Below are 23684 nucleotides of genomic sequence, written 5' to 3'. Positions count from 1 at the left end.
TTCATCCCAACTCCAACAGTTGCAATTCATCCTAATTCCAAAATGGAATTTATGCTTCCATCCTAAGAACATAAGAACATAAGAAATAGGAGCAGGAGTAGGCCATCTAGCCCCTCGAGCCTGCCCCGCCATTCAATAAGATCACGGCTGATCTGTCGTGGCTCAGTTCCACATTCCCGCCCTCTCCCCATAACCCTTAATCCCCTTGTCTATCAAAACCTATCAACCCACGTCTTAAAAATATTTAGCGAGGCAGCCTCCACCACTTCAACGGGCAGAGAATTCCAGAGATTCACCACCCTTTGAGTGAAGAAGTTCCTCCTCAACTCCGTTCTAAACCTCCCCCCCTTTATCTTGAGGCTGTGCCCTCTAGTCCTACTGTCCTTTCTGAGCGAGAAGAGCCTCTCCACCTCTATCCTATCCATCCCATTCATTATCTTATATGTCTCAATGTGATCTCCCCTCATTCCTCTAAACTCTAACGAGTACAAGCCTAGTTTATTCAGCCTCTCCTCATAGTTCAATCCCCTCAACTCCGGTATCAGCCTAGTAAACCTCCTCTGCACTCCCTCCAAGGCCAAAATATCCTTGCGTAAGTGCGGCGACCAAAACTGCACACAGTACTCCAGCTGCGGCCTCACCAGTGCCCTATACAGCTGCAGCAAGACCTCCCTACTTTTATATTCAACCCCCCTTGCTATGAAGGCCAGCATCCCATTTGCCTTCCTGACCACCTGCTGCACCTGCAGGCTGGGTTTTTGCAACTCATGCATAAGGACCCCGTGGTCCCTCTGCACCGTCGCCTGCTGCAGTTTTTCGCCATGTAAGTAATAGTCCTTCCTACCATTATTCCTGCCAAAGTGGACCACCTCGCACTTGCCAACATTAAATTCCATTTGCCAGTTCCTGGCCCATTCGCCCAGCCTATCTAGATCCTTCTGCAGACTCTCCACACCCTCTGCACAATTTGCCGTTCCACCAATCTTGGTGTCATCAGCAAATTTTGACACCATACACTCGGTTCCCTCCTCCAGATCATCTATATAAATGGTAAATAGCTGAGGCCCCAGCACCGACCCTTGGGGCACTCCACAAGTCACCAACTGCCAATCCGAATAGCACCCATTGACCCCCACTCTCTGCCTCCTATTTGACAGCCAAACCCCTATCCACGCTAACACCCCACCCCCAACTCCATGCCCCCTGACCTTCTGTAATAACCTCTTGTGAGGCACCTTATCAATCCTATCCCAAGTGTGGAGCCTGGGTGCAAGCGGAAATTGGTTAAGGAACTATTTCATCAAGTCCCTACCACCCATTCAGTGGCAATCACCTTTATATTGTGTATTGAATTGCTTACACTGCAATGTAAATCAATATGACAGTAATGCTACTAAAAGTATGCTCAATAACTTGCCATGTAATCCGCAGTGTCGGGGTAGTTTAGCTTAGATAACTAGAGTGTGGTGCAGAATAACACCAATAGCATGAATTCAATCCCCATACTGGCTATGACACATCATGCCTTCTTTCCTTGATGTGACTGCCCATGTATGATGTGGAATGGTGTCCTTCAACCATCATAGCCAGTTCTCTCTCCCTCTAACAGAGAGAAATGCTTATGGTCCCTTGTGGACCCTGGTTGGTTACCTTAGCTAATTGCACAGTAAAATTACTGACTAGTTAGATATTTGCCAATGATCTTAATTTACAATGAAAACTTTTCAAAATACCTAAATTACAGTGTCCTCTCCTGCAGCTACAGAAGCAGCTTGAGATTGACTGCTGCTACAGACTTTCAAGGTGGCTTCCCGATTGCAGGCAGGGAAGCCACTTCTATTAATAAAATTAGGCTGACTCCAGAATTTCTCCTCTAAGGCCATGTTTACTATTTCCTGTACAGAATTTTATCAAGAAGTATTTACCTAAGCAACCCATGAGAAAGGTTTTCATTATCTTAGGTCATAGGAAAGGTATGTTAGTAAATCCGTGGGTAGCTGAACTGGATTTGTCTCCCTCCTTAAACATAAGAACATAAGAACATAAGAAATAGGAGCAGGAGTAGGCCATCTAGCCCTTCGAGCCTGCCCCGCCATTCAATAAGATCATGGCTGATCTGTCGTGGCTCAGTTCCACATTCCCGCCCTCTCCCCATAGCCCTTAATCCCCTCTCTTATCAAAAACCCATCAACCCGCGTCTTAAAAATATTTAGCGAGGCAGCCTCCACCACTTCAACGGGCAGAGAATTCCAGAGATTCACTAAACATGGCTAGTAGGTTAATATGTTTCCCCCCTTACCTCACTGGAGACTTGAGATTCACTTTTCAGGCAAGTAGGAGCTCCATAAATCTACTAGCTAGATAAATGGCATCAGATCTAATTAATTTATTTAGGCTAGGTTGCTTTAGCTTTGTCCAATACTTCAAAATCTCTTAGTATTGTTCAACTGCTATAATTTATGTACAATATGGCAGGAATCTTACCATCGTGCACAACGGCAGGATTTTCCCATCCCGCCAGAGTGAACAGAGATTTGGTTGGCTGCCAAATTCTGTAACTTTGTTGCAGCGGGGGCGTGGCATGAACGGCAGGTAAGATCACACCCGCTGGGCGGACTTTTGCTGACATGTCTGCCTGAGGTTTGTACGAACCTGCCCAAGGCCAATACAGAATGCTGTTCTTTGAGCCTCACCCTCTCCCGGAATCAGGGCAGTCGCGCTGGTAAAACTGGTAATATTCTCTCCATGAATAATCCAAGACAGGAATAATAGCTTAAAATTACATCATCGTCATTATCATCACAGAGTACAATGCAGATGGAGGCCATTCAGCTCATTGAGCCTGCACCAACAACATTCCCACCCAGGCTGTATTCCTATAATCTCACATAATTACCCTGCAAATCCGCCTGATATTAAGGGGTAATTTAGCATGGTCAATCCAACCTACATCAACCTGCATTTTTTGCCCTTTCGGCATGTGTTCTCGATGGACCCAGAAGCGGGTGTGAAACACGCATGCAGCCACGATTGGCCAAGATCTGACACTAGCTGGCTAATCAATGAGTGACAATGTGAAACCCATGCTGGGAAAGGCTCGATGCTGCCGGAGAAAGCAGAAAGAGTGCCAAGGAAAGAGAAGGTGTGATATTGCATTTGCAATGTGTTCCTTCAGGGGACATCCATTGTGGAACTGGCTCAGGACTTGGCCGACCTGCCAAGTAAAAGTAAATTGCAATGGAGAAACACTGCGAGGAGAATTTAGGCAGCACATCAAAGCACAGACTACAGTCCCCAGACACCACCATAATTTTGAGTCCAGACATTTCACTCCACCCTGGATTTGATAGAGGAGATTTGACAGTGGAGTATAAGATTTTGATGGGTATAGATAGAGTGAATGCAAGCAGCTTTTTCCACTGAGGCTGGGGGAGAAAAAAACTAGAGGACATGGGTTAAGGGTGAAGGGAGAAAAGATTAAAGGGAATATTAGGTGGGGGCTTCTTCACGCAGAGAGTGGTGGGAGTGTGGAACGAGCTGCTGGATAAAGTGGTAAATGCGGGGTCACTTTTAACATTTAAGAAAACTTGGATGGGTTCATGGATGAGAGGGGTGTGGAGGGATATGGTCCAAGTGCAGATCAGTGGGACTAGGCAAAAAATGGTTCGGCACAGACAAGAAGGGCCAAAAGGCCTGTTTCTGAGCTGTAATTTTGTATGGTTTCTGTGGATCAAGGACGCAGCTGGGAAGTAAAGCCTGCCTGGATAATCAGCATACCCATCAACTGTAAAATTGTGTTCAATTGGCCCTTTCAGAGGCTAAATTGCCTGCTTGATTGTCAGCCAAAATATTGCGCAATTGAGGGCGTTGGAATTCACTTTCAATATCTTCTCACTTGATTTCACACGCTTCTAGGCCAGGGTCACACCCACCTAAGGAAGGGAAAGCAGAAAATGAGCAAAGATTAAAGAAATTGAGCTCAGGTCTGGTGAATCTATAGCTGACAGCACCAGATGATATTGATCATGAAAATTAGGGGGCCAAAATTAGAGCTGTGGAACTTATCATGAACTGGGTTTGGAAATCACAGTTGTTGAAGATGTCAGAGCTGAATATCTGTGGTCCTTTAATTCTGGGCTAACTGCTAGCATTGATTTGATTTAATATTGTCACAGGTATTAGCATACCAGTGAAAAGTATTGTTTCTTACTTGCTATACAGACAAAACATACTGTTCATAGAAAAGGAGGTGCAGAATATAGTGTTACAGTCATGGCTAGGATATAGAGAAAGATCAGCTTAATACAAGGTAGGTCCATTCAAAAGTATAATGGTAGCAGGGAAAAAGCTGTTTTTGAGTCAGTTGGTATCTTTTTCCAGACAGAAGATCGAAGAGAGAATTCTGGGGCGTGTAAGATCGTTGATTATGCTGGCTGCTTTGCTCTTGTTCTTGTTGATCTTATTTTCAACAGTCAGGGGAGATTTTCTTGATTAGATAATCCTGGTATGAATCCACACTATCAGAGACATGTTTTGGGTGTCTACTGGACAAAGAAGATTATAAAATGGAACAGGGGATGCCCAGACTGGAGAGCCATCAGCCATTCTAGAAGCATGCCACAGGATTGCCCACTGCTCTCCTCTATAACAGAGCTGGAAACATGAACCTTTAAATGACCTTTAAGGACCTAGAGCTACACCCAAGTCTGGACATGCAAATTGATTTTATTAATGACCTTTCAGTGTTTGACAGTCTCTTTTTGTTAGACATTCTGGATGTTTCCACCGTGTTGGGGATGATGTAGCCCTCAAATGGGGTTTCCCTCTCACCCTTTCTCCCTTTTCCCAGCCTTCCATCATAAGGTACTTGTGTTTGAGGCAGACAGAGTCCTGTGGAAATTTGCAGAAATAGCTGAATATACTGGCACCAACATTAACTCCTGGCTTTCTGCCCAGTGGGTGCTGGCAAGGAATTGGATGTTTGGTCGAAGTGTGAGTCAGGTAACAGTTGTTTCAAGTGAAGATAAAATGATTGAACTGAACAGTGCGAGAGAGAGGGTGGAGGAGATTGATGGTCAGAAGGATCAATGGTAGAAATGTCATTGAAGCAACGTAATGAAATGTGGACATGGTCACACAGGTGATACTACTAATAATATAAGGATTTAGGAGAGCCAGAGCAGGTTAGAGAGACATTGTTCGGGAAATTATCTTGTGTATTTTTCTTCATTCTTTCATGGGATGTGAGTGTTACTGGTAAGGTCAGCCAGGGAGGGGCAAAACTTGACCTCCTCTTGGGAAATAAGGAGGGGAAGTTTAGAAGAGTGTTAGTGAAAGATCGCTTTGGGACCAGTGACCATAGTTTTAAGGTAACTATGGAGAATGATAGGTCTGGCCCAAAAGTTAAAATTCTAAATTGGGGCAAGGCCAATTTTGATGGTATCAGGCAGGAACTTTCAAAAGTTAATTGGGGGAATCTGTGGGAAGGCAAAGGGATGAATGGTAAGTGTGAGGCTTTCAAAAGTGTGTTAACCAGGGTTCAGGGTAAGCACGTTCCTCTTAGAGTGAAGGGCAAGGCTGGCAGAAATGGGGAACCATGGATGACTCAGGATATTGAGGCCCTGGTCAAGAAGAAGAAGGAGGCACATGACATACATAGGCAGCAGGGATCAAGTGAATCCCTTAAACAGTATAGAGGATGGAGGAAGAGTTATGAGAGAAATCAGGAGGGCAAAAATGGGATATGAGATTGTTTTGCCAGAGAAGGCAAAGGAGAATCCAAAGAGCTTCTATAAATACATACAGGTAAAAAATTAATTAGGAAGACAGTAGGGCCTCTTAAGGATCAACAAGGTCATCTATGTACGGATTCACAAGAGATGGGTGAGATCCTAAATGAATATTTCTCATCAATATTTACTGCTGAGTAAAGTATAGATGTTAGGGAACTTGGGGAAATAAATAGTGATCTCTTGAGGAGTGTACATATTACAGAGAAGGAGGTGCTGGAAGTCTTAAAATGCATCAAAATAGATAAATCCTCAGGTTTGATGAAAAGAATCCCAGGACATTGTGGGAGGCTAGGGAGGAAATTGTGGGTCCCCTAGCTGAGATATTTGAATCATCAATAGTCACGGGCGAGGTGCCTGAAGATTGGAGGGCGGCAAGTATTGTGTCTTTGTTTAAAAAGGGCTGCAGGGAAAAGCCTGGGAACTACAGGCCAGTTAGTCTCACATCTGTGGTGGATAAGTTGTTTGAAGGTATTTTGAGAGACAGGATCTACAGGCATTTAGAGAGGCAAGGACTGATTAGGGACAGTCAGCATGGCTTTGTGAGTGGAAAATCATGTCTCACAAATTTGATTGAGTTTTTTGAAGGCGGGTAAGCAAGAAGGTAGATGAGTGCAGTGCAGTTGATGTTATACACATGGACTTTAGCAATGCACTGCATGATAGATTGTTGCATAAGGTTAAATTTCATGGGATCCAGAATACAAAATTGGCTTGATGACAGAAGCTAGAGGGTGATTATAGAGGGTTGTTTTTCAAACTGTGACCAGCAGTGTGCCACAGGGTTCAGTGCTGGGTCCACTGTTATTTGTCATTTATATTAATGATTTGGATGAGAATATAGGAGACATATTCATAAGTTTGCAGGTGACACCATAGTGGACAGTGAAAAAAGTTATCTCAGATTGCAATGAGATCTTGATCAATTGGGCCAGTGGGCTGACAAATGGTAGATGGACTTTAATTTAGATAAATGTGAGGTGATGCATTTTGGTCGATCAAACCAGGGCAAGACTTACTCAGTTAATGGTAGGGTGTTGGGGAGAGTTACAGAACAAAGAGATCTAGGGGTACATGTTCATAGCTCCTCGAAACTGAAGTCACTTTTTCAGTGGATAGATTGGTGAAAAAGGCATACAGCATGCTTGATTTCATTGGTCAGAACATTGAATACAGGAGTTGGGACATCTTGTTGAAGTTGTATAAGGCATTGATAAGACCACACTTGGAATACTGTGTACAGTTCTGGTCACCCTATTATAGAAAGGATATTATTAAACTAGAAAGAGCACAGAAAAGATTTACTAGGATGCTCCCAGGACTTAATGGTTTGAGTTCAAAGGAGAGGCTGGATGGACTGTGACTTTTTTCTCTGGAGCGTAGGAGGCTTAGAGGTGATCTTATAGAGGTTTATAAAATAACGAGGGGAATGGATCAGCTAGATAGTCAATATCTTTACCTAAGGTAGGGGAGTCTAAAACTAGTGGACATAGATTTAAGGTGAGAGGGGAGAGATACAAAAGAGTCCAGAGGTGTACTTTTTTCCCCACAGAGGATGGTGAGTGCCTGGAAAAAGCTGCCAGAGGTAGTAGTAGAGGCGGGTACAATTCTGTCTTTTAAAAAGCATTTAGAAGTCACATGGGTAAGATGGGTATAGAGGGATATGGGCCAAATGCGGGCAGTTGGGACTAGCTTAAGGTTTTAAAAAAAAGGGCGGCATGGACAAGTTGGGCCAAAGGGCCTGTTTCTATGCTGTAAATCTCTTATGACTCTATGATTCTATGTTGTTCATCTGAAAACTGTATGTCTTGCTTGGCTATTTCAGAGGACAGTTAAGAATTGACACCATTGGTGTGGATCTGTAGTCATATGTAGGCCAGGTCAGGTAAGGATGGTAGATTTCCATCTGTAAAGCAGGTAGAACCAGGTGAGTCTTTCACAACAATCAACAATACTTTTCTGGTCACCAGTCTTGAGATTAGCTTTCAATTCCAGATTTTTGTATTAATTGAAGTTAAATTCTATCAGCTGCCACAGTGAGATTTGAACCTGGGCCTCACCTACTAGTCCAGTGATATTACTACTGTGCTATTATCACCTCAGTTATTCTGCTAGCTTAATATTGAATTAGAGTGGAAACTTGAGCAGAAATTCAATACTAAAAACTCTTTTGCTAAGTCTTTGGCACATGGAGTGAATCCCCAATGGCAATGGCCATCCTGGAAGCAAAAGTGCGACTTGCCCTCACCAATCCATCTTCCTCTTACCAAGTTCTGCTTGACTGACTCCCTGCACATTCTAACCTCACTGATGGCGTTCAGTGGGGTTCATCAATGAGCCCTCAATAAGCCCCCACACTTCCAGTGCAACACCAGCAGTGGCCACCACTTCTGGTGGCACTGCTGAGACTGCTGGGGCTTCTGTTCCTTTGTGAGATGATACGCTTTGGAAGGAGTAATTTGACAGGAAAGTATTCAGTGAAGGATAGGACACTTGGAAGTTCAAGAATAAAGGGACCTTTGAATGTGTGATCGCAGATCTGTGAAAGCAGAAAGGTATGTTCGTAGGTTGGTGAAACAGGCACACGGCACACTTGCCTTTATCAATTGGGGTATAGATTACAAAAGCAGGGAAGTCATATTGAAGTTGTATAGAACTTTGGTGAGGCCACAGCTGGAGTACTGTGTGCAGTTCTGGTTCCCACATTATAGGAAGGCTGTGATTGCACTGTAAGAGGTGCAGAGGAGATTCACCAGGATGCTGCCTGTGATGGAACATTTAAGTTATGAAGAGAGGCAGAGTAGGTTTGGGTTGTTTTAATTGGAGCAGAGAAGACTGAAGGGGCGACCTGATCAAGGTGTACAAGATTATGAGGGACATGGACTGGGTGGATAAGGAGCAGCTGTTCCCCTTAGTTGAAAGGACAGTAGTCAGGGGACATAAGTTCAAAGTGAGGGGCAGGAGGTTAGGGGAGATGTGAGGAAAAACTTCTTTACCCAGAAGCTGGTGATAGTCTGGAATGTGCTGCCTGGGAGGGTGGCAGAGACATGTTGCCTCATATCCTTTAAAAAGTATCTAGGTGAGCACTTGGCACATCATAACATTCAGGGCTATGGGCCAAGTGCTGGCAGATGGGGTTAGGTGGGAGTTCAGGTGTTTCTAATGTGCTGGTGTGGACTCAATGGGCCAAAGGGCTTCTTCTGCACATATGATTCTATGATTGGCCGGTAACTCTTGGATGGTGGGGACCTATCTTTAAGAGGGATGGCAGTGCTGGTGGCAACTGCTGACAGTGCATGGCCTCATGTCCCACTGACTGCCAAAATGGGGATATCCCTGTTTTCGGGCCCAGCAGTGGGATCCCTGCTGCCACCATTAAATCCACCTTTAGAAGGGACATATAATTTGCTTGCACCCTAAAACTTCTAAAATATTATATCTCTTTTCATAAGACCTTTGACAACATTCTTGAAAATAACATCTTTTTTTTGCTGGTTGCAGTTTCAACAGTCTGTTAGACCCTCTTCACCCATTTCACTACAATATAAGCACACTCATTTAATTCCACAATTGAACTGTGGACAAGCCAGTAAAACAAGTCGATGGTAATAGTTCACAGCTACCAATACAATACAGTCTGGTCCACCCTATACTGTATGTAAATTAGACGAGTAAATTTTTGAAGGAAGTAGTTTGCTCAGTGCAGCACCTGCCAATCTTTCCTTTCTTTGTGATCAACATTTTCTTCATCCATAGTCTCCAGACCGCCCTTGACTGAACCAATACAGCCCAAGTTCTTTCAATGGAAATCCAAGAGCAGTCATTTTAAGAGGCTTGTAGGATCCTGTCCTTTCTCATGGTCTATAATAAGGCAAGCCTGAGCTTTGCATTTGGTTTATTTTTTTTTCCAGCTCACAGATTAAATATTCTACTTGCCCTACGCCTATTTAACCTCTTGATTTCTGAAGTTTTTTTATAGCTCTGGTCTTCTGCTTTATGGTTAGGTAAAACTATTTGTAGGTTGGTTGTCTGATCCTTCCTTTAAATAACCTGACAGGTGGGTTCCCCTTATAGCTGTTTATGCATATCCTGTAGTGTATAACAAGTGATGACAATGAATGGACTGGCGTGATCCACATTTGGAAATCATGCATCAAACCAGACGGTAAGCCTGACTGACATCACAATTTGGTCAGTTGGGAAGTTGTTGGAGCACGCATGGCATTGACACACAAACACTATTTTCAACATGGGGTACCCATGGGGAATGGCAGCTGGTACTGTATACCCCACTCACAGGGGTCTCTGACCTCAGTCTTGTGGTCTCCAGTTGCGCCACATTCTCACCAATTTTCCACCCAGTTCAATTTTAGATTCAAGCTGAGTATTCATTTGGAATACCAAGAAAAATTGTCGCTAACAATAACTTTCACACTATCCCACGGACCTTTGTTTTTCATGTTTTCAAACCATAAAGCTGAATTTTAAAAATATTACTGTTTTCATAAAAAATCATTTTCATGCATACATGCCCCACACCTGTAAAGTTGGGCTATTTTCGATCAGTCAGACTTTCCCATATATGTCAATCATTTCTTCTTTATTTTCAGAGGTACAAGAACCTCCTGTGGATGATTATGGAATTTATGAATTCATTGCAGTGCCAGAACCAGCAGAGCTTCAACAGGTGGGTGTATCAATCTGCTGAAAGAAACTGGTCTTATAAGCTGAATATTTCTTTAACACTTAACAGAACCTACTGCATGTGGTTTTATTTAATAAGCTAGCTTTCATTTTGCTGAACAATCCAATTGTAGATGTTAAGATTGTGCTGCTGAAAAGTTCATTATCATTTGCATCTGGAATTATCGAAGCTCATCTCAGTCAAGAAACACCCTGTGAAAATAGTGCATTCGGAACTAGGGCAGTTAACATGTCTGGCATCCAAGGTAGATATGATATTGAGTGGTTATTACAAGAAGAATATATAATTTGTTAATATCTTTTGGAAAATATTTTTCTGAAAGGTTTCATCGTTTGGCATCATAGACTTCAGAGTTTGTTTCTGTGAGGGCTTGCAATTGTTAAAATTGGAAGAAGACTTTGTAAAGCACTTAGGTTTTAAGATGGCTTATTAATGTCACAAGTAGACTTACATTAACACTGTAATGAAGTTACTGTGAAAATCCTCAAGCTGCCACACTCTGGCACCTGCCTGGAAGAATTTAGCATGGCCAATGCACCTAACCAGCATGTCTTTCAGACAGTGGGAGGAAACTGAAGCACCTGGAGGAAACCCACGCAGACACAGGGAAAACGAACAGAGTGCACAGACAGTGGTTCAACCCGGGAATCGAACCCTGGTCCCTGGCGCTGTGAGGCAGCAGTGCTAACCACTGTGCCACTGTATATTTAGTACTGTAGCTACTATTTATAATGTAAGAAACAAACCAATTTGCACATAACAAGGTCCCACAAACAGCAATGTGATCATGACCAATAATCTGTTTTACTGATGTTGGTTGAGGGATAAATATTGGCCAGGACATCAGGAGCATTCACCTGCTCTCCTTTGAAACCATGCAATAGGATCTTTTATGTATACCTGAAAGCTTCACATTTTATCTGAAAGACAGCACCTCTGACAGTTTTGTACTCCCTTTATACTGACCTGGAGTTTCAGTCTAGATTTTGTGTTCAAGTTTCTGAAGTTTAATTTGAGCTTCCTGGCACTTTTGTTCAATTTATTCTTTCATGGGATGTGGATATTGCTGGCTTGGCCAACATTTATTTCACATCCCTAATTGCCCTTCAGAATATGTTGAACTGCCTTCTTTAATTGCTGCAGTCCATGTGGTGTAGATACATGGACTGCAGTTGGGGAGAGAGTTCCAGGATTGTGACTCAGCAGTAGTGAAGGAACAGCAATATGTTCACAAGTCAGGATGGTGAGTGGCTTGAAGAGGAAATTGCAAGTGTGCCGTTCCTATGCATCTGCTGCGCTTGTCCTTCCAAGTGAAACCTCTGCAGAAAACTGTACGTTAATTGAATGATTTTCTTGCTGGCGAAAATTTAGAAAATTTTCATGTGGGGTTTTGAGTGCCTTATCTACTTAGTCAATTGCTCCTTGTCGCTCTGGGCAACCTGCCAGTCCACAGAATTTGATATCTATCTCTCAAGCTGACCAGTGATAACCCTATTTGACATAGAATCATAGAATTGTAGAATCCCTATGGTGCAGGAGGAGGCCATTCGACACATTGAGCCTGCACCGACAACAATCCTACCCTGGCCCTATCCTCGTAGTCCCATGTATTTACCATTCTAGTCCCTCTGGCACTAAGGGGCAATTTAATACGGCCCATCCAAATAACCCACACATCTTTGGACTGTGGGAGGAAACTGGAGCACCCGGAGAAAATCCATGCAGACACAGGGAGAATGTGCAAACTCCACACAGACAGTGATCCTAGGTTGGAATCAAACCCAAGTCCTTGGTGCTGTGAGGCAGCAGTGCTAACCACTGTGCCATCGTGCTACCCCAAAGGAAAAAACTGGAAATACATCGATCTGACACCATTGCGGAAATACAGAAATTGGCTGAATTTTTGGGCCTTGCTGATGTTGGGAATGGATATGGTTGGGGCCCAAGCATACTTATGAGGTTTAGCTGAGAGCCCAGGTAACTATCATCGTACAGGAACATCTGTTTTCCAGGGCAAACATTGTTTGATTGATAGCTCAGACTCTCTGACCTCTGATGTTAATACTATAATGTTTGTTTACACAAGTTAAATGCCTTCAAAGATTTATGGTTAGTTGTTTTGGAAACTTCAAAGGGCCTGGATGATTGACAATTTTGATTTATTTAAAAACTCATGAAATACTGATTATTGCTGCTGAATGTTTGTTTATTTTCTGCCCTCCATTATATTAGGTTTATAATCTAGATTTAGCGATAGCCAGTGGCAGGAGCAACACAACATTGAAGTTATAATGTTTCTACTCTGACCCAGCACTTCCATTCTGTTCTACAATAAAGAATGCTGGAATCTGAAACAAAAACAGAAGTACAGCACAGGAACAGGCCCTTCACCCCGCCAAGCCTGTGCTGATCATCATACCCTAACTAAACTAAAAGGCAAACCTACTCTTACTTGTCCATACCCCTCTATTCCCTCCCTATTCATGTACCCAAACAAATGCCTCTTAAGTGTTGCTAATGTACCTGTTTCCGCCACTTCTCCTGGCAGCATGTTCCAGGCACTCATCATTCTCTGAGTGAAAAACTTCCCACACATAGCTCTCTTAAACTTCCCACCTCTCACCTTGAATCTGTGCCCCCTAGTAATTGACACTTCCACCCTAGGAAAAGCCCCTGACTATCTACCCTGTCTATGCCTCTCATAATTTTGTAGAACTCTATCAGGTCTCTCCTCAGCCTCTGTCTTTCCACTGAAAACAATTCTTGTTTATTTAACCTCTCCTTATAGCCAACACCCTCAAGACTAGGCAACATCCTGGTGAACCTTCTTTGCGCTCTTTCCAAAGCTTCCACATTCTTCTGGTAGTGTGGTGACCAGAACTGCGTGCAATACTCCAAGTGTGGCCTAACCAAAATTTTATATAGCTGTGAATGATTCCCAACTCTTGCACTCAATGCCCGGCTGATGAAAGCAAGCATGCCATACCTTCTTAATCACCTTGGCCACCTGTGTTACCACTTTTGGGGAATTGTGGACCTGCACACCCAGATCCCTCTTATGTTAATGTTCCTAAGAGTTCTGCCATTAACAATATAATTCACACCTAAAATTGATTCTCCAAAATAAATCAGCTTTCATTTGTCCAGATTAAACTCCATCTGCTATTTCTGTGCCCAAGACTCCAATCTATCTACATCCTGTTTTATCCTCTGACAATCCCTGACACTATAGCAACTCTACCAATCTTCGTGTCATTCACAAACCTACTAATCATACCATCCACATTTTCCTCCAGATCATTTATATATACTACAAACAACAGAGACCCCAGCACTGATCCCTGTGGAACACCACTGGCTACAGTTTAAAGTTTATTTATTAGTGTCACAAGTAGGCTTACATTAACACTGCAACAAAGTTACTGTGAAAATCTCCTGGTCACCACACTGCGGCACTGTTCGGGTACATGGAGGGAGAATTTAGCATGGCCAACGCACCTAACCAGCACATCTTTCAGACTATGGGAGGAAACTGGTAGAAACCCACACAGACATGGGGAAAACATGCAAACTCCACACAGTCAGTGACCCAAGCCAGGAATTGAACTCAGACCTTGGCACTTGGAAGGAGCAGTGCTAATCACTGTGCCACCATACTGCCCATTGATTCCTCCAGATCTCCATTCTGAAAAACACCCTTCCATTACTACTCTCTGTCTTCTGTAACTACGCCAATTCTGTATTCACTTTGTCAGCCCACTCTGAATCCCATGTGATTTTAATTTTTGTACTAGTCTGACATGTGGGACCTTGTCAAATGCCTTACTAAAGTTGATATAAACTCCACAGCCGTTTCCTCATCAATTATCTTTGTTAACTCTTCAAAAAATTCATTCAAGTTGGTGAGCCATGACCTTTCCCATACAAATCCATGCTGCCTGTTGCTAATCAGTCCATTTTCTTCCAAATATGTCTATATCCTGTCCCTCAGTATCTTCTCCAAAAGCTTCCCCACCACTGACGTCAGACTCACTCACCTATATTTTCCTGGATTATCCCTGCTTCCTTTCTTAAAAAGGGAACAACATTGGCTACTCCCCACTCCTTTCAAGTCCTCAACTGTGGTCAAAAAGAATGTGAAGATAACTGGTAAAACCCCAGCTATTTCTTCACTTGCCCCCCACAGTAACCTGGGATAGATTCTATCTGACCCCAGGGACTTATCTACCTTAATGCAATTTAGGATATTCAGCACTTCCTCCTTCGATACATTATCATTCTCTAGAGCGTTCACACACCTATCCCTGACCTCAAAATCCATCATGCCCTTTTGCTTTGTGAATACCAATACAAAGTACTATTAAGGATTTCACACACTTCTTGTGGCTGCACAGACATCTTCCCTTCATTGTCCTTGAGCCAACACTGTCAGGCGTGCAGAGATTTTCCAGCATTATCTGTTTTTGTTCCCTTAAGTTCTTTCTCCCCTTACCCACTTTTAGCAGCATAAACCCATTTCAACACATTTCTACCTGTCTTCCTCTTTGCAGAAGAATTATATTGGACTTAAATGTTAACTCTGTTACACTTGCCACAGATATGACCAGAGTATTTTCAGCATTTTCTGTTTTTGCCACAAGGAAGTTGTCTTTTCTCATTATGTTGGAATGCTGTGACCATTCTAAATCATGGCTTGATGTGATGACAATTAATTTTAAACCAACTGAAAAGATATGTTTTCCTCACCTAATATATTCCAGATTCGGCCCGATAAATTAAGTACGGTGTATGATATTATTCGAGTACCAGATGTTCACACAACAGTTTATGATGTAATTTGCCATTCACCGAGGACATCCTGATGCCTGATCACAACAGGTAGAAATGGCTTTCATTCCTAAACTTTTTTCAAAAACGTTCAGCAGGGTCTGGGTGACATTCTGAGTTAGATTGTTGAGATGAGATATTATTTCTAATGTCTGGAGAAATACTAGTACAATAAAATGTTTTACAACAACTGGTGTTAAGTCACATCTATTTAAATAGTGCAGAGGTAGCCTTAGCCAATGGGGGAGGTTATGAACTTCCATACATACCTGGTGTAACGTTAGTATGGAATCTGAGGTGCCCACCTGATGAGGCGAGTAAGAGGCATGAAACCATGTTTGTACCTTATTTACATGTGATGAGTTAGCTAGCAGCATTGTCCATGCTGGTTATTAGCAACTTTTTTGAAGGAGAAAGAATTCAGGTCAAAGCTCTATGAGACTATACTTCTTGATCATCTCCAGTTCATTAAGTCGATGACCAATACCCTCCCATCTCCAATGCTGTACCCACTCGGGTAGCAGTTTGATTTTTAAATTTGTTTGATAGCATTTTAAATACATTTTGTACCGAATCCTTACTGTGTCATTTCTTTGGATTGGTATCGAGAGATCTTGTTTCATGATATGATAGAAATAGCCAAACTGTTGATTAAACTGAGGGCATTCATCTGGAGGATTGGAAGACTGAGTTAAATGATAGGAAGAGCCGTTGAAGGCGGTGATCTCCTTGTATAGCTCTTCCTACTCATGTATCTCTACATCTTCCACTTAGAAGGCACTAAAAGTTTACTCTTTTTACTCAGGCGGGATAGAGGGGGATGTAAAAAGGGTGGGGGAATTGTATGACTGGCTAAGGAGAATATCACTGCTGTTCTGTGGAAGGACACCTTGGAGGGCTCATATAGCAAGGCAATATGGGTAAAGCTCAGGAATAGGAAGGGTATAGTCACAATGTTGGGGGGGCGGGGGGGGGTTACTATCAGCCACCCAACTGCCAGCGGGAGGTAGAGGAATACATATGATGGCAGACTTTGGTAAGATGTAAAAGTAACAGGGTAGGTGTGGTGGGAGATTTTAACTTCCCATATATTAACTGGGACTCACTTCGTGCTGGGGACATGGATGGGGCAGAGTTTGTAAGGAGCATTCAGGAGGGCTTCTTGAAACAGTATGTAGATAGTCCAACTAGAGAAGGGGCCATACTGGACCTGGAATTGGGGAATAAGCCCGGCCAGGTGGTCAACATTTCAGTAGGGGAGCAGTTCAGGAACAGTGACCGCAATTCAGTAAGCTTTAATGAACTGATGAATAAAGATAAGTGTAGTCTTAAGGTGCTAAACCGGAGGAAGGCTAATTACAACAATATTAGGCAGGAAGTGAAGAATGTAGATTGAGGGCAGATGTTTGAGAGCAAATCAACATTTGGTATGTGGGAGGCTCTCAAGTGTAAGTTGATAGGAATTCAGGACTAGCACGCTCCTGTAAAGATGAAGGGTAAGTATGGCAAGTTTCAGGAAGCTTGGAAAATAAGAGATATTGTGAGCCCAGTCAAAGAGAAAAAGGAAGCATTTGTCAAGACCATGAGGCTGGGAACACACAAAGTAAGTGTGGAATACAAGGAAAGAAGAAAGAAACTTAAGCAAGGAGTAAGGAGGGCTAAATGGGGTCATGAAAAGTCTTTGGCCAGCAGGATTAAGGAAAATCCCAAGGCTTTTTATACCTATATAAAGAGCAAGAGGGTAACCAGGGAAAGGGTTGGCCCACTCAAGGACAGGGGAGGTAATCCATGCATGGAGCCAGAGGAAATGTGTGAGGTATTAAATGAATTCATGGCATTTGTAAATTATGGCAAATCATGCTGCAGCTTTATTGAACTTAGTTAGACGCACTTGGAATATAGGTTAAAATTCTTTTCGCCACACTACCAGAAGGATGTGGAGGATTTGGAGAGGGCACAAAAAAGATTTGCCAGGATGTTGCCTGATATGGAAGACATTAGCTATGAGGAGAGGTTTGAGAAACTTTGTTTGTTCTTACTGGAAAGACAGAGGTCGTGGGGTGACCTGATAGAAGTATACAAGATTATGAGGGGCAAGGACAAAGTGGATAGCCTGAAGCTTTTTCCCAGGGTGCAAGAGTCAATTACTAGGGGGCAAAGGTTTAAGATATGAGGGGCAAGGTTTAAAGGAGATGTACAAGTCAAGTTTTTTTTACAGAGGGTGTGGGTGCCTGGATTCTGCTGCCGGGGAAGATAGTGGAAGCAGATATGATAATGACTTTTAAGGGGTGTCTTGACAAATGCATGAATAGGATTGGATTGATGGATATAGTCCCCAGAAGGGTAAGGAGTTTTAGTTCAGATGGGCAGCATGATTGGTGCATGTTTGAAGGGCTGAGCAATCTGTTCCTGTGCTGTAATGTTCTTTTTCTTTGTTCTAAATGCATTGACAGTATCTTGAGATACAAAAGTGACAGCAGTCACACATTGCCATCTGATTTTTCAGAGTGTGTTTATGATCAGATCTTTCCATTTATGCTAAATATTCACATTTTTTTAATTCACACGCACAAGAAAAATGTATTTTGTGTGTACTGTAAATAAGGCAGGCAAGCTGTTGTGAACACATGCACTTCACAGTACAGTAAACTTGCATTTTTTCTTTTTTGCCAGTTGGTATTTTGTCACTTGCAAGAAGATCGAGGCAGCTATGCAATGACTGTGTTTTGACAACAAACTGTAATGACAGCCAAGGTCGGACATCAGAAAACAGAGCATTTTGAATTACAGCAATTTGGTGAATCGAAAGGAAGCATATGTCCCTAAGAAAGACAAAATACTGATGCAGTTTGTAAACATTTATTTGTCTATACAGTTCTGTCAATGTATGATTTCACCTTTTCATGTTTCAGCAGAAAATGCAATATATAATTGAGAATGTGTTTCATGACTACAATTCGTTATGCAATGATTGTGTTACTCTTGAATTTTCGTCGTCATTCTGTTTAGGCATTGGTTTACATTTTCTATGAGATTTCTAATTATATAATGATTTGCAGAACATGTTTATAGATAACAACATTTTGAGAAGTCAAATCAAAATCTTAATCTAGTCCAGATTGGTGGGACAGGTGTCATCCTTTTTGTGAGCAATAAGGATACTGTCCTCAATTAGTTTGGAAAACATTACTGTTGTTTCTAGTTAAGATAATATCATAGTGCAAAACTGTGGGCTATGTTGGTAATACGTTGAGAATGTGGTTCAAAGAGGTCATAAAATAGGCAGAGTGACTGAAATTATCATTAGCGCTATAGAGATGGTTCCATCATGTGTTGGCATTGAGGTACATTATTGACAAAATTTTATCCTGCATAGATCCGGCAGTGATAAATACTGATTTTGGGAAACAAAAGATATAAAAGTACTCCATTCCACAGATAATACCAGTAAAAACACACATTAAAAAATTCACAGTCCCTACTTCTGGATTGGTATGATATATTTTCTTCCAAACTACCAAAGATATTGATGTATAAACCAATGGTTAATTAACTAGCCATTTTTTTGTGTGACCTGCACATTTACCTGAATAAGCAAAATCATGTGAAGATGTGCATGTGACCCAGTTGTAACATTAAACTTCAAAGGAGTGAAGTAATTCAAAATTAGCTTTCAATATTACAGAAAATTCCAAAACAAGTATCTGTTTTGTTTTTGAGGTTTTTTTCTTTTTTCTAGAAGTCCAGATATAAATGAATATATCCAATCCTATATAATTCATGCCGGAACTTCACTGTAGTATCTAGAAATGTTCAAATGTTTGTTTTCTTTCATTTCTATTAACTATTCATAACATGAGCTCAACAAAAGTTGCTTTAACTTCTCTGAGGACAATTGAAATACAAAAATTCCAATCTTTAAGGTTGTCTTTGAAACACTTACAAAAATATGCAGGGTTGCTTTTGGTCTCTCTACCACTGTTTTCCAGGAGGAAATCTGAAAATCTTTCATTCCATTTCAAGTTTAAAGTTAATTTTCAAAATGTTTTGTGAAAAACATGCTTTGTGAAAAATAAAAAGTGCCTTATTGAGTAGCTGAAAATAGTATTTAAACAATTACTTGGGTTATATTGAATTGACATTGGATTTTGACTGGCTGGCAGTAGCTAATGATTAGTAAGTAACTTGTGTATGAATGGAATAGCTATACTCAGTTCTTATACTATGTCATCACTGCCAGTTTTAATACTATCGTTACCTGATATTGCATGATATAAAGAATCAAAAATTCCTAGTTCATGTTCTTTTTATTATAACTGATTTAACTTCCTGTGAGAATGAAATAACAAGCTGGTTAGATTGGCCTAAAAATAAATTTTAAAAAAAGCATATTTCTAATAGAAAGGATACAGGGAATGTTTGTTGAGAGGAGGGTGGGAGATAGAGGGAGTGCCGAATAATATGAGTGTTGGGAACACCACTGTTCCATGTTTATATCACAACTTGGAATCAATTTAAATTTGCTAAACTTGCAGATGAAACCAACTGGGAAGGTTGGAAAAGAGGAGAGAATATGAGTAATAGGAACCAACCAGAGACCTACAGAACAGCAAGAACACCTTATATTTATATAATGACCTTAAGGTAATAAAATCTCATGAGGCCCTTCATAGAAACAATGCAAAACAAAACATAACACCGGGCCACATAAGAATATAGTACATCAGATGGCTAAAAGTTTGGGCAAAGAGTTAGATTTTAAAGGGTATTCTAAAGGATGAAAGCAAGTAGAGAGGCAGGGAGGTGTAAAGAAGGGTAAAATTGGATAAAATCTGTCAATTAGCAAAATAATTGTGGATGAAATTTAGGTGCATAGACGTGTAAGGTATTGCACATTGGAGAAAAATGGGTAATACAGAATATTACACAAGTGGTACAGAACTAGTTAAAAGTGAGAATGAAAGAGATTCTGAGATGTTAGTAGGCTGGAACAACAATCAGCCATGTGATTAGAATAATTAAACAAGGTAGAAATTGAAATTGTACATAATACGGAGCAGGATTTGGATAAAGGGAAGTAGCATAGATTTGCCACGCGGATAGATCTGAGAGATGAAGAAGAGGACACTGTGTCCTGCAGTGGTGTATTTTAAAATTATGATAGAATAAAGTTATATTTAGAGTAATGTTAAAACACCAGTGTCATGTCATCACCATCCTTCGAAGGGTTTGTCAGGTGATCTTTTAATTAAATAATCAGGGTTTTTTGTATCTTAAATATAAGTTTGGACTTAATATTTGGATATTTTATCTGGTGATTTTTAATTCAAAAGTAATACAAAAATTCTGTTGTGCCATCCATTTTCCCTGTGCCAAGTTAACTGATCTGCCCCATGGCTGAGCCATTTCAGATACTCTGAAACTCTCCACCCCTGTTCACAGAAACCAAAGAATAGAAGAAAAAAAACATTCAGGGTGCTTGTGATTAATTGTGGAATTCTGGTGAAGACATGACAAGATACGGTCATGATGCCGCTAAAAAAAAAGGACCCTGCTGACAATCATTGGCTAGATTTATGCATGGAGATTGACCATTCAGATGTGAAGCAGTAAGGGACCGAGCACCTCAACAAAATGATGAAGGGGTTGGGGAGTTGGGTGGTGGTGGAGAGGCTACTGAGACTGACTGGAAACCAGCAAATGATCAGTGAGAAAATCTTCTAATTTGCAGCAATCACAAATATTTCTACCATAAGGCTGAAAAGATATTTCAGGCTGGAAAGCCCCACTCATGTTGGACTATGCATGAAATGATAGCACCAGCTGGGAATGGCAACTTACAATGATATAGAAAAGTGAGGAGTTTGTGCATGCAAATCATTTCCCTCTGAATTGTTCATCTCAGCCTTAGCACTAAATCAATGACAGAAGTTTTCCATAGGGAAGAGAGAAATTCAAATATGAATCATACTGAGACTTCCACGACAGCTAGAGGTGGTAGTGTGGACAAAGAAGGTGACAAAGAAATGCTGACAAATAAGGGCCCAGATTGTGCTGCCAGTGGCAGAGCAGTCATTGATTGCTGACTTTGAAGAAAGCGGCCCACAAGGATCTAGCAATCAATGTGACATGGATTTCCCCTTTCCCCTCATTAGTTTGAATCTGGCATCAGGATCTCCAGATACCTACCAACAATTATGTCATCAAGCAGGCTAAGCCATCAATCACATTAAGGCTATCACACAGAAAAGAAAATACCAAATAAAATATATGATATATTTTGCAGAGGATGAAAAAATAATTTGGACATGAACATTAAAGCTGAAATATTATAAACAAACTTTTAGAGCATTGAATTAAACACTTAAAACAATTAAACATTTTAAAAAAATGTTGCATAGAAGGGTTTCCAGACCAAGAAAGATTGTTGAGCGGTAGTTGTAACATAAATATTGCTAAAAAAAGGGATATGTTGAAGATTTTTGTCTTTCATGCATCAGGACACTGCAATGGATGCCTGTTTCAGCAAATCAAAATAAATGACAGTCATTTACTGATACACCCCCAGAACAATGCCTTGACAATCAAGGTCGAACTGCCTGATTTAAATTTCAAATGATGCATGGCAGTTATCTATCAGTCACCACCAACTGGTGCATTCTCCATGGCAACTCCTTTATCAATCAGAGTCTACTGGTCAACTATTTAGCTGTCTCTTCTCATGCATGTCTCTTTTTCCAGCAATACTCATGTTCTTTACTACCAAATGACTTGATAAAACTTATGCTGCTAAGAACTCAGTTACACTTTATTAAAAGGATATGGCTATTTCAGGAAGTTTTAAAAACAACGTTAGAGTATAAAACTGGAAGTTCTTGTTAGTTCAGTGATTTTCAATTGATTGTATCTGCAGAGGGTTCAATAGATACCCATGAATAATCATAGAACCATTGACAATAACTAGTGTCTGGACTTCTGCATTTAACTGCACATGTGCATGCTTCAGATGCTGTTGTTTGTTTCAAGGAGTAGTGAACACAGTTTCAGTGTCGTTACTACCGGAATATTGCAAGGGGCAAGGAGACAGCACAATAATTTTACTACAAATTGATTATGCAATATTTCACGATTATAGACTTCTTTTCTTGCATTGAACCTTTGTCACTTTTTTTTTGTAGTATTTGGAGGTCATGTGCCAGAAAGTTAGGATTATGAAAACAAAATGTGCTGCAAAATAGAAAGTAAACCACAAACTTGCGATAGCACAAGTTGCCTGAAAAAAATTGCTGCAAAGATATCAGTGGAGACTGGAGATATCACTATATTTGTAGAAAAAAGTTAATTCTTAATTTAGTTTTGTAAAACATGGCAACATCTAACTGAAAACATAAAATACCATTTGCTGTGAAATTAGTAATATTGTAAAACAAAATGCTGCACAATAAATCCCTATTTGCCATGAAGAATATTTCTCCTCAATGAAATGTTCACATGTTCAAGCCACTTATACATGTAGTATCAATGAAGTAAGAATGTTCAAAATGTACAATTTGCTCACCAATTAGAAAAAAAATGTGCTGTGTGTAACTATATTTGTGATAGCTATCAGCTGAAAATACAAGATATTGGTATTCCTGATATGTCATTCAAAACAGGTTTCCCTTTATATATAATGTGCTCAAATCATGGCCTAAATGTTTGACAAAACCAGGCCTATTTTTTCACTGGACTCCATAATATCTAATATGGAATGTGACATGTGCATGCAAATTTTGAGCCAAAAGTGCAACATTCACTGTATTGACATAGGTACCAAAATAGGTGTCCAGGACCTGTGCCTGAAACAGGCCCAAGGCTATATGTACATACAAAACTGGCACCTGATATCGGGATGAAGACTCCTTGACCAAACTGTTTTCCCTTAAACTCAGTTGATGCTGAGTTGTCTGCATTCGAGCAAACCAGGTATATGTTGCCCTTAAAGGGATACTGGAGGTCACCATCAAAAAGTACATTTCAAAGTACTAAATCTGACTGTGGAGCTGTGAGATAGATAAGTGTGAGGGTTGGTTAGCTTAGATGGTTAGAGTGGTGTGCCACTCCCACTCCAGCTGTTTATGGAATGATGTCTTCATACCTGACCCCACACTTGTGGAGTGATGCCCCTGAAGCTACAGCCAATTTTTTATCTCCAAGAGAGGGATGTCTTTGGTCCCTTGCGGACAATGATTAATTACCAATGGGACAGGAATGCTCCTGATAATCTGCCAATGAAAACTATGGGCTATGATGAGCCATCACTTGACCCCTCTTGAACCCTGCCTCAACCTCCTCCTAATCGCTACCTCAACATTCTCCCTTTC

General features: G+C 41.1%; 1 protein-coding gene across 1 annotated transcript in view; it reads left to right on the top strand.

Moving 5' to 3' along the window:
• Positions 1–19680, top strand: part of hepacam2 (HEPACAM family member 2) — a 105518-nt gene extending 85838 nt beyond the window's left edge. Inside the window, exons 8-10 of the mRNA XM_080216815.1 lie at positions 10400–10476; positions 15255–15372; positions 17995–19680. Of these exons, the coding sequence (XP_080072941.1) occupies positions 10400–10476; positions 15255–15356 (179 nt within the window). The 3' untranslated portion in view covers positions 15357–15372; positions 17995–19680. The remainder of the gene's footprint in view (positions 1–10399; positions 10477–15254; positions 15373–17994) is intronic.
• Positions 19681–23684: the final 4004 nt, after the last annotated feature.

The sequence above is a fragment of the Carcharhinus amblyrhynchos genome, chromosome 2, assembly GCF_965287045.1.
Source record: "Carcharhinus amblyrhynchos chromosome 2, sCarAmb.v2.hapA, whole genome shotgun sequence".
In the NCBI taxonomy this organism is placed as follows: domain Eukaryota; kingdom Metazoa; phylum Chordata; class Chondrichthyes; order Carcharhiniformes; family Carcharhinidae; genus Carcharhinus; species Carcharhinus amblyrhynchos.
This window is presented reverse-complemented; position numbering and strand designations above follow the sequence as displayed.